We start from the raw sequence: 13240 nt of genomic DNA, 5'->3' as shown, positions 1-13240 counted from the left end.
ACCTCATGCTCTGCTTCTATGAGTTAATGGTAGCTTTTCTCTTGCATAAACCCCAAGTGATCACCTGGATGAGGGGAAAAAGTAGGATGGCTTAATTGGGGCTGAGGATGCAGCAAGCTTAAGTTTGTCAGGCTGTAGAATTAAGTACCGAAACGTCAGGCAGACTACAAGCTGCTGGGGTAAACACATGCCCCGTCACTTAGCCAGAAAAAGGAGGTAAGAAAAAGCCACCGCTACTGGAAAACACCACTCTAGACTAAAGCACCAATCCCCAAAGCCAAGCACGCAAACTGGTCTAAGAAGACCTCTGAGTGACTGTGGCACATGACACATAGTACTCACCTGTGGACGGAGTCTAGATCCATCCATACTATGTAGTGCTATTTGAAAACTAATCCATCAGCTGCTTTGGCATGGGAAAACACTTTTGCTGTGCATGGGATAATATACAAATATAATAATCAATTGCCTAGACTTGAAACAATTGACATACCAAGTCTGGTTACAAAAACAAATGGAATTGTTTGGTTTTTTGTTTTTTTTTTAAAAGGATCTCTCAGTTTAGCCTTATAAAGTCACTTGCTGGTGTTAATTGTAAGAATTGTAAATTTCAGCAAATGCGTAAAGTTTTTTCTACAGAGAATTTACAAGGTAAAAAACTAAATGTACAAGATCATATGAAAACCAGTCAAATACATCAATTACACCATTAACAATGGGCTTGTGCTTTACCCAGGAAAAATCTGCCTGCTGACTGTGCGTACCCTTGGGGCCACACTGGGGACCTGCACCAGGGGTGGCAGAGTGGCAGGGGTCAGTTGTCACAGCGTTCTTATGTGAAGTTGACTTGTCTTTTTATATTTGGTAATTCCCCTTCAAAAAAGGGATGTACGAGGGTGTCAAAGGCCCTATGGCTAAGGAGCATTTCTCACAGAACAGGGGGTTTGGGGCGGCGGTGACTCCTCCTCCTTCTCTTCTTCTTCTTCAGGGGACCCGGGACGTTAACCCAACTAGATGAGGCCATTTGTGGGGCCACCGATGGGTCCCAGTTCAGATCCACTCTTCATGTAGTACTTTTCTAGCTTTGCCAGAATGTGCTTCCCATAGGTGTACTTGCGCAAAGTGGCAATGTGAGGCCGAATCTGATGAAGGAGAAGGATTAGTGACTTCATTAATTTTGTCTGATCAAAATTAAGTTAACAGCTCAAGTTTAGGCAAAAAATTCCACAACTGGATCTTGCACACAGTGAAGTTTTAGCTCCATAAAATGAACAACAACCTTGTAAACATTTTGATTGTTGCATACCTTGTGCATGATGATTTTACGCTGAGCAGGCTCTGCCATGTCAATCATTCTTTGGACAACATAGTTTGCATACTGATCTTTCATCATGGTGTATAGGGCGCTATGAGGCCCGTCTTTCTGACAACACACTTCATCTATCAGCAGAGCTCTCTCAGCACGTGAAGAATGGATCACACACTTCTCAACGACATTACTGAAGAAAAGCAGGGAGAGAAAGTTAAATCTTTCACATATTCATAAAATGAGTTCAAAACCAATGGTGAACATTAAGGGAAAATGCTCTAGTTACCCTCAGAGTGACTTTAACAGGTTAGTGCTTGAATATTAATTTTTTTTGCAACTGGTTGGAAAATCTCCAATTAAATTTGAGCCATTGGTTAAAATTCAAAGTATAATCCAAATAGGACAGCTGGTGGCATTTTGGCAGACTTGACATACTACAGGAGTTGCAACTCAACCTTCTCAAGTTTCATATTGTTTGATCTCCAGCTAGTTGGATAATTTGCAATCTGCATTTTACCACTTGTAATTTAATGAGGAGATATTATAATTGCCATTACACACAGATTTCTTTCCCTATCGGAATATTTAGACATCTAGGTGACACCCTGGTAGTGTGATACCCTCCTGAGGGCTGTTCATTGTAGAAAGTTCTGTCGGTAAAACAACGGCATGTTATCAGCACCCTGTCAATAAATGAAAAACAGAACAAAAAAAAACCTAAAAGCATTTCGCTTACCTTGCAAATTTGTGTTGGCTCAGGACAAGAACCTTTCCACGAACCTCTGCCACTATCTTACTCTTATCCTCTGGTCTGCCATGCTCCAAAACATGCTGAATGACATAGTTTCCATATTGATCCTGCAGGAGAATGTGTAAATTCATAGTAAACAGGTGTTTCAATATTCATTAAATCAAGGAGGAAAAAAAAAAAAAAAAAAAAAAAATCAGTATGACACCTTGTACTTGGATGATCATGCAATACTCTTTACCATTGGTCTTAACAGGTGTGAGATAAATCATGCAGCTCTAAGATGATAGGCAGACGACTGAGTGACACCCTCATTTGTAGTTTTATAATACCCTCACGTCATCACTGCAGAAGGTCAGACAAAATAGATGCTGCTGCTTGTGTTGCTGACCACACAACACAACCAACAGCATCTCTGCCCCTTCAGAAATGGGTGATAGACAGTTATGGGTTTAATTTTAGTGTGACAAGGTGGACACAAAAACTCACCTGACCAAGCAACACATAACACTCTCAAATTTATTTGTAGAAGTAGCAATGTGTTGGGTAGGTAGCATGATTTTCAACTTTAATTGTGAAGAATTTGCCTTCAAATCCATTTCCTGTCAATCTGTTTTAACGGATATTCTTTATTTACTTTACTTTATTACTTGATATTTATTTCCAGGGTTCAATGATAAGTAAAGGTGTTTTAAGCACTACCTAAAACCTTTTTGTTGTCCAAAGCGTTTCATATTATTTCAAGCAATTACAGTGAATTCAAGGAGATGAAAAAAAATAAATAAAAAACAAAACAGATTGATCAGGAGATGCTGTAGGCAAAGAGAAGGATAATTTGAAAACAGGGAAGCATGTGCCTGGTGAATCCTCTGTGGTGTAAAGCAAGAAAGAGGAAAAGGCGGCTAAGTAGGTTAGGAGAAGGCCTGTAAAAGTTGGGAATCGGAACGCTATCTAAATGTTAAATCAGTTTACAAAAGAAAAAAAGATTAAAATAAAAAGGGAAAGAGGAAGGGAGCACAGGGACATCCGCGAGAGAGAGGCAAATTGCTCTGACCTTGAACAGTGCATCACGGGACACTGTATAATATGTTTTGGGTGTCATCTCCAATGAAACGCCTTGATATTTCTAGATGGAATAAGTGAGGGGGCAGGGTGGATGTTTAAATTATCACATGTCAGATGTAATGACAGCTAACAGCACAATTACATTCATCCTTACACTTTTCACTGAGCACAACACAACTACACAGGAACAATGACAGTCTAAAACAAAATATGAAGTGTTCAAACATGGAGACATGCAAATACACAAGAGAAGGATACACAGAAGCAATGATCGGTCACATCTAAAAATATATATATATAAATATATAAAACCGGGCACATTGGAACGAGGTGTGCTCACCTGGCCCAGCTGTTCAGAGTGCTGATGCAGCTCTTCCAAGATTGGTAGAGTCTGCTCTTGGGTGCAGTGCTCCAAAATCCTTTGGATCACTCTGCAACCATAAGGGTGTGTGGACAGCACAAACACCTGAAAAAGAGGTTAAAAGCAAGAACAGTTCAATATTTGTGTAGTTATACAAATATTAAACAATAAATCATTACTATCACAGATCCTTATTATTCTATGGGACAAAGCATTCACGAGTAAACTTGGAATTCTACAGCTCTTCGAGCACAATGGGGCAATATTTTTAAATGTGAATCCTGGATGTGCATGCATGTCCATGAGTCACTTAAAAATGTACTTTTATAATGTGTGTGATTAAGTCTTCTGCAGCTCCATCATGAGACACTGACATCTAATCCATTTGCTCCTTTTTCCATGTTTTTTTCATGACACAATTGCATTCCAGATAGCAACTGGATAGCATTCACATTTATGAAATGTCTTGTGCAGTGAATTCAATGAAATGTTAAAAGTCAATTCACTCAAGAAATTAATCATTGACTTTAATCCTAATCTATTAATAGAAGATCCTTAAAGTACCCACTTCTTAAAAGAACTGGTGAGGCTAGTAGAGAACAAATGGAAGCTTCAACAACAGAAAAATGTTCTCCTCTGACCCATAACACAGACAATGACTGACAGTTGACCCATTTCTCATAATTAACCTACCTGGCCCTGGAAGGCATCAATAATAAACTGGAGGGCCTGAGGCTGAACACACTCAATGCACTTCTGCACCACATGGTTCCCATTCTGGTCCTTCACACACTTCAACACATGACCATCCAGCTCACGGACAATGTCGCTCTTCAGTGAAGAAATAATCAGACAAGGACAAGATTTTAACAGCAGTCACTGTGTTAAATTGAATGTTGCAATATGTTAGGAAATTAATAAACTGAATAAGCAAAAACTTTGCCTTTCAAAAAAAAAATAAAATAAAATAAAAAATCTCACTTACAATTACCTGCTGGTCTGAGGAAATTGATTCTAGGGCTTTCTGGATCACCCTACAACCATACATCTGCAAAGCCAGGGGGAGGACGTGCCCACGGATACGTGTTGCCAATGCCAGTTTTTGGTCTGCACTCCCAAACTGAATACATGCATATGTCAATGGAAGAAAAAACGTCACAGTTGTACTTGGATTATGGTTACTAGAAATGACTGACAGTTTTTGACTGAACTGATACCAGGATGAACATTTAAGGTCCTGACCTCAAAGAACTTTTGAATGACATAGTTCCCAAACACGTCAGTCATCAGTTGGTATGCAGCCTGCAGAATCTCTCCAAACACCATCTGCCTCTCAGCAGGTGTGGCCCTCTCAAGTTTCTGCTGGATGAATCTAGATGCAACATTTAAGTTAATTGGTTAATCAACACGTTATAACAAAATACAGCAGCATTTCTCTGGCAGAAAGTGCATCTTAGTCACCTGGATCCATGTTGGTCCTGAGAGAACTCCACCATGTGTCCTGGGAGGTCACGGAGCTGCAGATTTGGGAAGCGGTTGTTCCTGAAGTCTTCTAGTAGGCGGCTGCGTCCGGACGGCATGACATCAGAGCGGCTGTAACGGGGCCGAGATGGAGGGAACAGCTGGCTGCTGGAATTGAACAGACTGGATGTACCACCAGTGCTCCGGTACTTTGCTTCAGCTCCAGGTGCAGCAGAAATATAACGCCCACTGCCATTTGTCAGGCCACCTAGAATTGGAAAATGATTCAAAACTATCAGCAGATGCTTCTGCAGGGTGGCCTATAAAATTTTTATTAGCTTTTTAATGCTTTTGGAACAACTTAGGGATAACAAAAAAATATATATATAAAATTCACTTTCACCCTTCACACTAGGTTTACCTAGGTGAAGGCTGGAAGAGGATCCATGAGAGGAGGGCAGAGAGGGTGGAGGAGTGAGTGGGGAGTGACCCGGTGTCAAGCCAATGGGGCTGGGTGAGGAGGAGTAGCCCAGACTGTTGTAAAATGGCTGGCCAATGGGAGTTAAACTGCTGCCACCACGTTTATAAAGGTCAGAACTTGCCAACAGGGAGTCCCTGCGAGATACACTGCTACTGGATGAGCTGGATACTGTGGACAAAGTAAATGACAAAATGTGTAAGAACACAGGCAAATGCAATTAAACATTTTTTTCGAGTCCTAATGAACTTGTAGTTGCGTCACTGACCAGAAGAGCCAAAGGCTCCAAGAGCAGAACCCAGTCCCACACCAAGAGAGCTGCCAGTGCTGCTGAAGCCCAGGGAGGAGCTTGGTGGCGGCGGGGCAGCTGAGGTGTGGGAAAAAAGTGAACTGCTCTGGGATGTGTTCGGAACTGATCCGGAACCATAGAATGAGCTGGAGGGCAGTGCATTACTGGGTGGGGGAGCCTGCTGCTGCTGCTGTGGCTGGGGTTGAGGCTGCGGCATAGAGCGGTACAGCCCATTGGCTGGAGGACCAGATATATTGTTGCCAGAACCGGATGCAGACACTGCAGCTGCTGGTATGGGGGAAGGAAGCATGAGGAGGTCAAAGGAAAATCAAAGGCAATGGATTTCAGACAATCACAATAACTAGAGATTTTACCATAGCTCTGAAGCCACATATCAAAAGTTAACTATTATGACAGATGGATCACACTCACCAGCTTGTGCAGCAGCAGGGTTGATGAGCAAAGGAGTCTGAACGAGACGAACTGGCCCACCTAGACCAGTCCGAGCAGCACCGTGGCCCATCACCAGAGCCCCAGTCTGGTCATAGTAAGCTGCAGGAGCCAACACCTGATAACCTGGGGGATAAGGAATGCATCATCAACGACAGTACTGAAAATGAAACAATTTAAAAACTACTCAATGACAGGAGGATTTTAGTGTCATCTCAAATTGTGAAATTATTCTCAAATGTGAGCTCACTCTGAGGGAACAGCATCTTTAAATGGTAAGAAATGAGGCCGAACAAGTAATATAGTCAAATATGACAACAGAGCACATTAAGGGAGCTCTTTTTGAGTGTAGGATAATTATTGCTTAACAACCCAGAAGCAGTGTTCACAAAACATGAATGTGGTTGTTAGTGTCTTTGGCTAGACTATGTTTGTATGAACTGATGTACAAACCAGGCATTCCTGTGTATGCCAACGCAGGATTCGCAGCAGCTGCTGCAGCTAAAGATTCTTGCTGACTCTGCTGACCTTGTCCAGGTGTCAAAGGTCGCTGGTTTGCTCCTGTGCGCATCACCTTGAGGAGAAGTAATCATACCGTCACACCCACAGGCTGTACTGCATCAAAACTATCAAATATTTTCTGTATTTAAGTCTTGAGCATTAAGAATATTTATGGCTAACTGAGAAAGTGACAAAGTTCAACTTTTTCGGGACTGCAAGGGTTTGGACTAATTTGATAGCTGACTGGCAACATCATACCACAACTGACATGTTTTTTTAATTTAAATTTGGCTAAACCCAGAATGGTTAAAGTAATATGTTAATGTAGGAGCCCAATATTCATCAAAAGCTTAATGAAAAAAAATTACCTAATCCAATGTGATGTCACAAAATCACAGTTTTTAGAGCTGCATACAGCATTATCAGGTCCAAATAACATACATAAACAAAAAATAAAACTAACATTTAACCTTTAAAGCAAAACCTGTGAGAACAAGTTGTACTATATAAACCAGTCTTACCTGTGGCTGGCCTGGCCCTGGTCCCTGATTGGATGCTTGCTGATTAGCTGAGTGATTGGCAGTAGACGCAGCCTGTTGTTGGAAAAGATTGGCCGGATACACACCCCATGGAACTCCATAGTATTGTGGTGGAACTACAGTGGGCCCTGAGGAAGAGATTGTGTTGCATTGTTGTTTACTTATTACGCAACCGATGACTTTGATGACAACATATGTCCAACGTGTTCGAACAGAAAGATCACAAGATCAGAAAACGTGCTATGTGATCACCTGCAAGTGTGGCTGCAGCTGCCAGCCCAGCAGCAGTGTAGGGATCAGCTCCAGGGGGTGCAGCATTAATAATGTAAGGGTTTGGCACAAATGCAGGAGTAAGGCCAGCTGGGGAAGAGAAGAAGCCATGCAATTTATCTTTCCACGTCAAATCTCAGATCAATGACTATGCAATTGTAAATTCAAAATTCCAGACAACTTTAATTATATGACATGGTGTGCCAAATAATAAATAAGACACTCTGACTTACCAAGATGCTGCTGCTGGGCTGCAGCCAGGGCATACTGTTGTTGCTGAGCTGCAGTGAGTTGTTGAACAGTCAGGGGATTAGATCTCTGGAACAACTGTGGAACAAAAAACAACAAAAAAGGATTACAATTTGTTGAGCAAACTTAAGCGTTAGATCTCTCAATAGATATGTTTTGTGTTTCAACAGACCTGCTGCTGAGAGTTGTAGTCAAACAATCCTACTGGAGTCCCTGAGGAGTCCACTTGAATCTGGTTCCCAGCATAGTCAAACTGGAGGGACTCCACACCAGCTTGCTGCTCCATACCACCCATATTCTGGGCTTCCTGGTTCTGAAAGTCCTCAGCTTGGGCCTTGTTTTGGGCAGGGTTTTGTTGTTGGAGGCCATGGGGGTGGTGCTGTCCCATCATTTCCAAGCCTGTCTGAGATGGACCCATCCTCTCTACAGCCTCGGTCGGGGAAGCTTGACGGCTTCCAGGGGTTGGACTGGGGAAACAAATAAATTAAGCATCAGCACACATGCCATACTGGTACAGGACTTGGAAAGTCAGCAACTTCAATAAACAACATCTGATAACACCTCTCTGGACAGCATGTAAATGCAGGCTTTTCCAATTCACATTTTCATTAAATTTTAAGTTGATTTGCGAAGCTCAACCTTAACCCAACACCTCAAAAAAAAAAAAAAAAAAAAAAAAAACTAAATGCCATCAGATGAAATAGCTTTGTGAATTCTCAAACGGAGAATGGACATGGAAAGATGGTATCTGAATCAAGTTAAATCTTATTGCCTAAAATTAACAGGACCATAGATGCATCTGATAATAGGTGGTTGTGCAATTTGACAAACAGGAAAACCTACTTGAAGTCTTTGCAGTCTCTATCCATGCCATTAAGTAGACCTCTTGCGTTCGCTTTTGCTGGATCATTCTCTTCTCCCACCTTCATTTCTTGGCTTTTGTCCTCCTCAAAAGGTGACATTTTCTCTTGGGCATCATTCTTATCCCTCCCATCTTGGTCAGCATCTCCTCCACCCTGTACATACATTCATTGGGTCAGGGTACGTGCCACCCTTATTGAAATACCTGGTGTGACAGAAGCTTGACTTACATAGCCCCCATTCCTGTAGCGACCATCCATTTTGTCACCAGGAGAAGAGCTCAAGACGTACTCCACCATGCTCACCCCCAGGCCTCCACCTTCTGAGCGAGGTGAAAGCACAGAATTGGCATCACCATTTCCATGGAAACTCTGGCCTGGTCGCCGCTGCACCATGATTGGCTGAGACACTGAATGATCTGAATGAAAATCCGTAATCACACATCTAAAACAGTTGTGCGTGTATAAAAAGATATAGCTTGGTTTTGAGGTGGGGGGAGTCATTGCAATATGATTTGAATAGATTTTCAAAATGTAAGATATCTAATTGAAGACAGAAAGACAGAAAAGCAACTCACGAGATGATCCCCAGGCATTGTCCCTCCACTCCTCTCCAAGAAGCATCCCTTTCCTTCCATCTTTGGCCAATTCATCTGAATCCCAGAGCTTTTTCGCAGGCAAAAGCTAATGAAGAAAATTTTCAAAATATCACTAATGTCCAAATGTGGGTGACAATGTGTGCTTGCTGGGGTACTATTAAGTTTAAAATTGAGATTTTACTCTACTTTAAAATTGCCTCACTTGAAAATATACTCCACAACCAGTGTTAGTGCGTACATTTATTTCAGTAGAGCTAAAGGTGACTGTAGAGTGAGTCTAGGTTATTCCTCTTTATTATACATTCATTCTTAAAAACTAAAATGGTTTCAGCAACAAAATAAATAAAAGAAAATTCCATCTTGCATTATTTCCCATTTCGCTGCTATCCATGTGTATGGTAAATACAGAAAATGGCTCTACACATTACTTTTGTCACCATCCTAATACAAAAACTTTCAAGTTGTTTTGCATTAGTTTGAGCAGCTGTCTCTTCTCCTCTTATGGTCACAATGGTTGCTCCAAAGCACCAACCTATTCCCCGTCAAGTAGCAAACTACAGATGCCTTGCAGCCTCTTTCAAACCGAGACAGTGTCAACATTTCAGAAAGATTTCTGTTTTAGTCTATCATATCACAATGATGGAGAGAATGTTCCAAAACCCCCTCACCTCTCCCATTCCCCTTGACTCCAAAGCAAGGGCTTGAAAATCGTAATTCATTTCATCCACAGCACGAACCTGTGACAAAAGGAGATCGTTTTTAAAAATGGTTTAAGTTATTAGACTGTAATCAGCTAAAAGTATCTTCTTCAGTATTTCATGCAAAATTGTTCGAGGTCTAAAATCATTTAGGTCTTTGTTATTGGTGTGTTTCATTGTTTAATGAATATCATAAGATAAAATATCACCTTTCTGTTTTACATTTTGGAATAAAAGAGTTTCATATTGAGCTCACTGTTGCTTCGAAGCTTTTGTGAAGAGTTCCCTTTTTTTCCTTTCACAGGACAAAGCCAGGCATGTATGGGGAGTATTGCTATAGGCATCAGGGAGAATATCACATCTAATCCAGGAAGGATATTACACCTCATGAATAGGATATTACAACTGAGAGCAGGTACTGTACTAACTCTCTCACCCTTGCTTTGCCAATGCAGCCACAAAGCACTGGCCTACCATGCTTTGCCCACTGCAAATATGGAGACTTTCCTTTTTTTAAAAGTACTATTGCTGTATTAACAGACCTTGTAAAAGACAGGCGATATACCCAGAGTTCTGGGATTAGTGAATATGAATGGTTTATAGAACTAAAACATTGGTTTTCCATCACAAAGCAGTAGATATTTCTGGTGTTTTTTTTCCAACAGCAAATATTTTTAAACGGCCAGTGGTAAAATTTCTGCTCAGTCACACTATATAATTCAGTGTGCAATATATATATATATATGCATTTCTACAACTGACACGGATCATAAAATCTGATTTTTTTAAAATATCTAACACTGTCATTAAGTCATTGCATTGGTGTGTCCCTTGTGATTAGCTCTTCCAACAAAAGCCACTGAAATTTATTCTTGACATTCCAGTGACCAATCTCTGGATGGTGGCCCTTTACCTGGTCAACATGATTGGCGTCTCCAGTTGGCCAGCGATGCTTACTTGGCGTACAGCCCCCAAGCTGCTCTCCAGGCTGCCTCTGAAAGAAGTAACCAACTGTGGCATCATCCTGAGATCGTCCGCTCAGCGGAGGCTGTGGTGTACCTGGTGTAGGGTTAGGACCCCGATCCATGCCCTGTAAATGTGGACCTCCAGGAGCTTGTCCAGCTACACCAACCGAGGCTAAGGGCCCCCCACCATGAACTCTGACACCTCCAGCTTCAGGAGCACCATTTGCATGCAGCATCCCACCTCTTGTCTCCTGCCAGGCCACGTCATTCATGCCTAGGATGCTGCATGGAACGCTCATTCCACGGGAAAGCCTGAATAAGCCATAAAAAGGGATCATTTAGTAAAAGACTGTTGTCATTCAAACTTACCTGCACAGATATGCAAACGTGGGTATTACATATATGCAACCCTATACTGGGGCATGCTCTTGTGTTCATTTTGTAATGTCCCAGCATGACTGTATGACACAATTAGTGCAGATTTAAGATTTAAGTTCCTACTTATAATTGCTAAAAATGAATTTAGCCCCTACTATATGCAGTTACTGTATCAAAATGGCCCTGCAAAAAGGAAAATCTCTTGGTTACAACATGTGGCCATTATTACTCTAAGAGCTAGTAGTTAAACCAACTTCTGAAATAGACTAAAGAAAAAGGATGAACAAAAAAAATATGAACAGTTATTAAAGCATAATTTCTTTCGCTGGGGAATGGCTAATTCCCGTGTTGCTAGCTCCATGCTTTAGATGATCAACGAGGAAAGATCAATTATTTTATTAAGTCCTTCATTTGTTAGTTTGACTTGCAATTTTTACTTGTCGACGTATTTGCGCTACATCTGATGTCTAGTTTAGTAACTCTGTTGATACACGAACGAGAACGGCAGGAACAAACAAGTGACTGACGAAGGTGTTGATGGCTTACATTACCAGTAATGCTAGGTGGATAATGCTGCCCCGGTGTTAGCTACAAAGCTAGTGAAACTGTCGTTAAAGAATCATTCATCATAAACTAATCGGAGCATGCTTTCACTAATCGCCGACTGTTACCAGCTTTATCTGGTATCGAACGGCTCTCAAATATATTCCTGCTACGTTACATCCAACATTACCTCCTGACCGTAGAGGCGAACCGACGTGCTAGCCTTTTAACACACTGGCTAACTAACCTAGCCTGCAAGACCCCTTATAATAAGCGAGCCAACTTTGTGGCTTTGATTGGGGAATTAACGTCAATATATACATTTCACAATGGCTAGATCTCTATCCATCTGTTAGCCTTCACCGTTGAGGCCAATTTATTGATATGCACATGCGGAAATCGAACATGCTTAGTGTTAGCTCAAGCTAGTAGACCGGAGCTAGCCTTAGCAACATCCTTGGCTAATCAGCTAAGGCTAACCGCAGCGGGCCTGCTGTTTATTATTGCTACACATCAAAGTTAAATCGGCGATTTTGTCATTGTTTCACGGCAGAAATCACGGGCTATCGCGTCGGATAGGAAAAAAAGTGCAGTTTTTCGGACTCAAATGACAAGTGGCTGCTTGCAATGAGACGATCAGGGTCCAAATTGGCTACGATGAGGGCTAGCGGGGCGCTAATTGCCAAGTTGGTTTTGTGTGAGCTAAAACATTAACCAAACACTCAGTGGCTAAACAACATGGCCCCCCTTCAAGTTCCAAACAGATGGGCCTTAACCGCTAAACAAAAGGGGAAATACTGACGCCGCGACAGGCGCATTCAGAGCAGTCGCTTTCCTGAGCGTTGGCCGTCGACACGGACAAATGAAGAAGATATACTCACGCGTTGTCGTATCAAGAGAGAGTCTATGCTCGTTGCACGCCGTCAACCCAATTCTATATTGTTGTTTCCTCCTGGGGGGGGGCGGTGATTTAGCAGGGCTTGATAGTCAAAGCTAATAGTTTTCCGACGCCAGTGCCCCCTCCCTGTAAATAGCGTGAACTGCGTAGACATGCGTATAACAATGTCAGTGTATATTTGCCTCCCCGACGTACCTTTCACACTACATGTAAAAACAGGACACATTTTTGTGTGTGTGTCAGTGTGTATTTCATGTGCTGTTCAGCCTCACGACCATCCGCCTGATAATGATTCATTTCCTAACCCCCGCTCACTCCTCTGGCTGGTTGTTTGAATGGATGTTTATTAGATTATGGGCCGATTTTAAAATCATGAACAAAGTTGACTCAGCAAGAAAAAAAAAAAACATCTTCCGGATTTGGACGTTGTGCTTTTAAAACAAGTAGTTCATAATATAAATAGCTTTTTTCTTTTCTTTTCTTTTTTTTTAAGAATTATTATTGTTATCCATTTTTCATTTCATGTACATGACCCTACAGTCAGATGCGGTGGCTCCTGGCCGATCCTGGGTCGGGTGC

General features: G+C 41.7%; 1 protein-coding gene across 6 annotated transcripts; it reads right to left on the bottom strand.

Moving 5' to 3' along the window:
* Nucleotides 1-475: 475 nt before the first annotated feature.
* On the bottom strand, nt 476-12800 carry pum2 (pumilio RNA-binding family member 2). 6 transcript variants are annotated; one of them, XM_029496891.1, is made up of 23 exons: nt 12645-12800; nt 10791-11154; nt 9848-9916; nt 9159-9264; nt 8812-8999; nt 8564-8736; nt 7893-8187; nt 7705-7798; nt 7454-7561; nt 7184-7329; nt 6615-6735; nt 6144-6287; nt 5691-5999; nt 5366-5593; nt 4945-5212; nt 4726-4855; nt 4469-4603; nt 4177-4314; nt 3463-3588; nt 3112-3183; nt 2046-2167; nt 1307-1499; nt 476-1142 (listed from the first exon to the last, which is right to left on the bottom strand). In XM_029496891.1, exons 2-23 carry the CDS (start codon nt 11139-11141, stop codon nt 1011-1013), a joined length of 3648 nt encoding a protein of 1215 aa, XP_029352751.1. In that variant the 5' UTR covers nt 11142-11154; nt 12645-12800; the 3' UTR covers nt 476-1010. The 6 variants fall into 6 exon arrangements, with proteins under 6 accessions (XP_029352751.1, XP_029352753.1, XP_029352752.1 ...); XM_029496893.1 differs by having other exon boundaries at nt 4475-4603; XM_029496892.1 differs by having other exon boundaries at nt 5691-5996.
* Between the last annotated feature and the right edge of the window lie 440 nt (nt 12801-13240).

The sequence above is a fragment of the Echeneis naucrates genome, chromosome 24 (assembly GCF_900963305.1).
Source record: "Echeneis naucrates chromosome 24, fEcheNa1.1, whole genome shotgun sequence".
Taxonomy (NCBI): Eukaryota; Metazoa; Chordata; class Actinopteri; order Carangiformes; family Echeneidae; genus Echeneis; species Echeneis naucrates.
The sequence above is the reverse complement of the archived record's forward strand: the minus strand, read 5'-3'. Positions and strand labels throughout refer to the sequence as shown.

What these genes read in the sequence shown, in the direction of transcription:
- pum2 (XM_029496891.1), bottom strand. Translation starts at nt 11,141, where the DNA reads ATGAGCGTTCCATGCAGCATCCTAGGCATGAATGACGTGGCCTGGCAG. An exon ending in ACGCCAATCATGTTGACCAG is followed by an intron (nt 9,917 to 10,790) that starts GTAAAGGGCCAC and finishes CTTTTGTCACAG; the next exon opens with GTTCGTGCTGTGGATGAAAT. An exon ending in TGGAGCCTTTGGCTCTTCTG is followed by an intron (nt 5,594 to 5,690) that starts GTCAGTGACGCA and finishes CTTTGTCCACAG; the next exon opens with TATCCAGCTCATCCAGTAGC.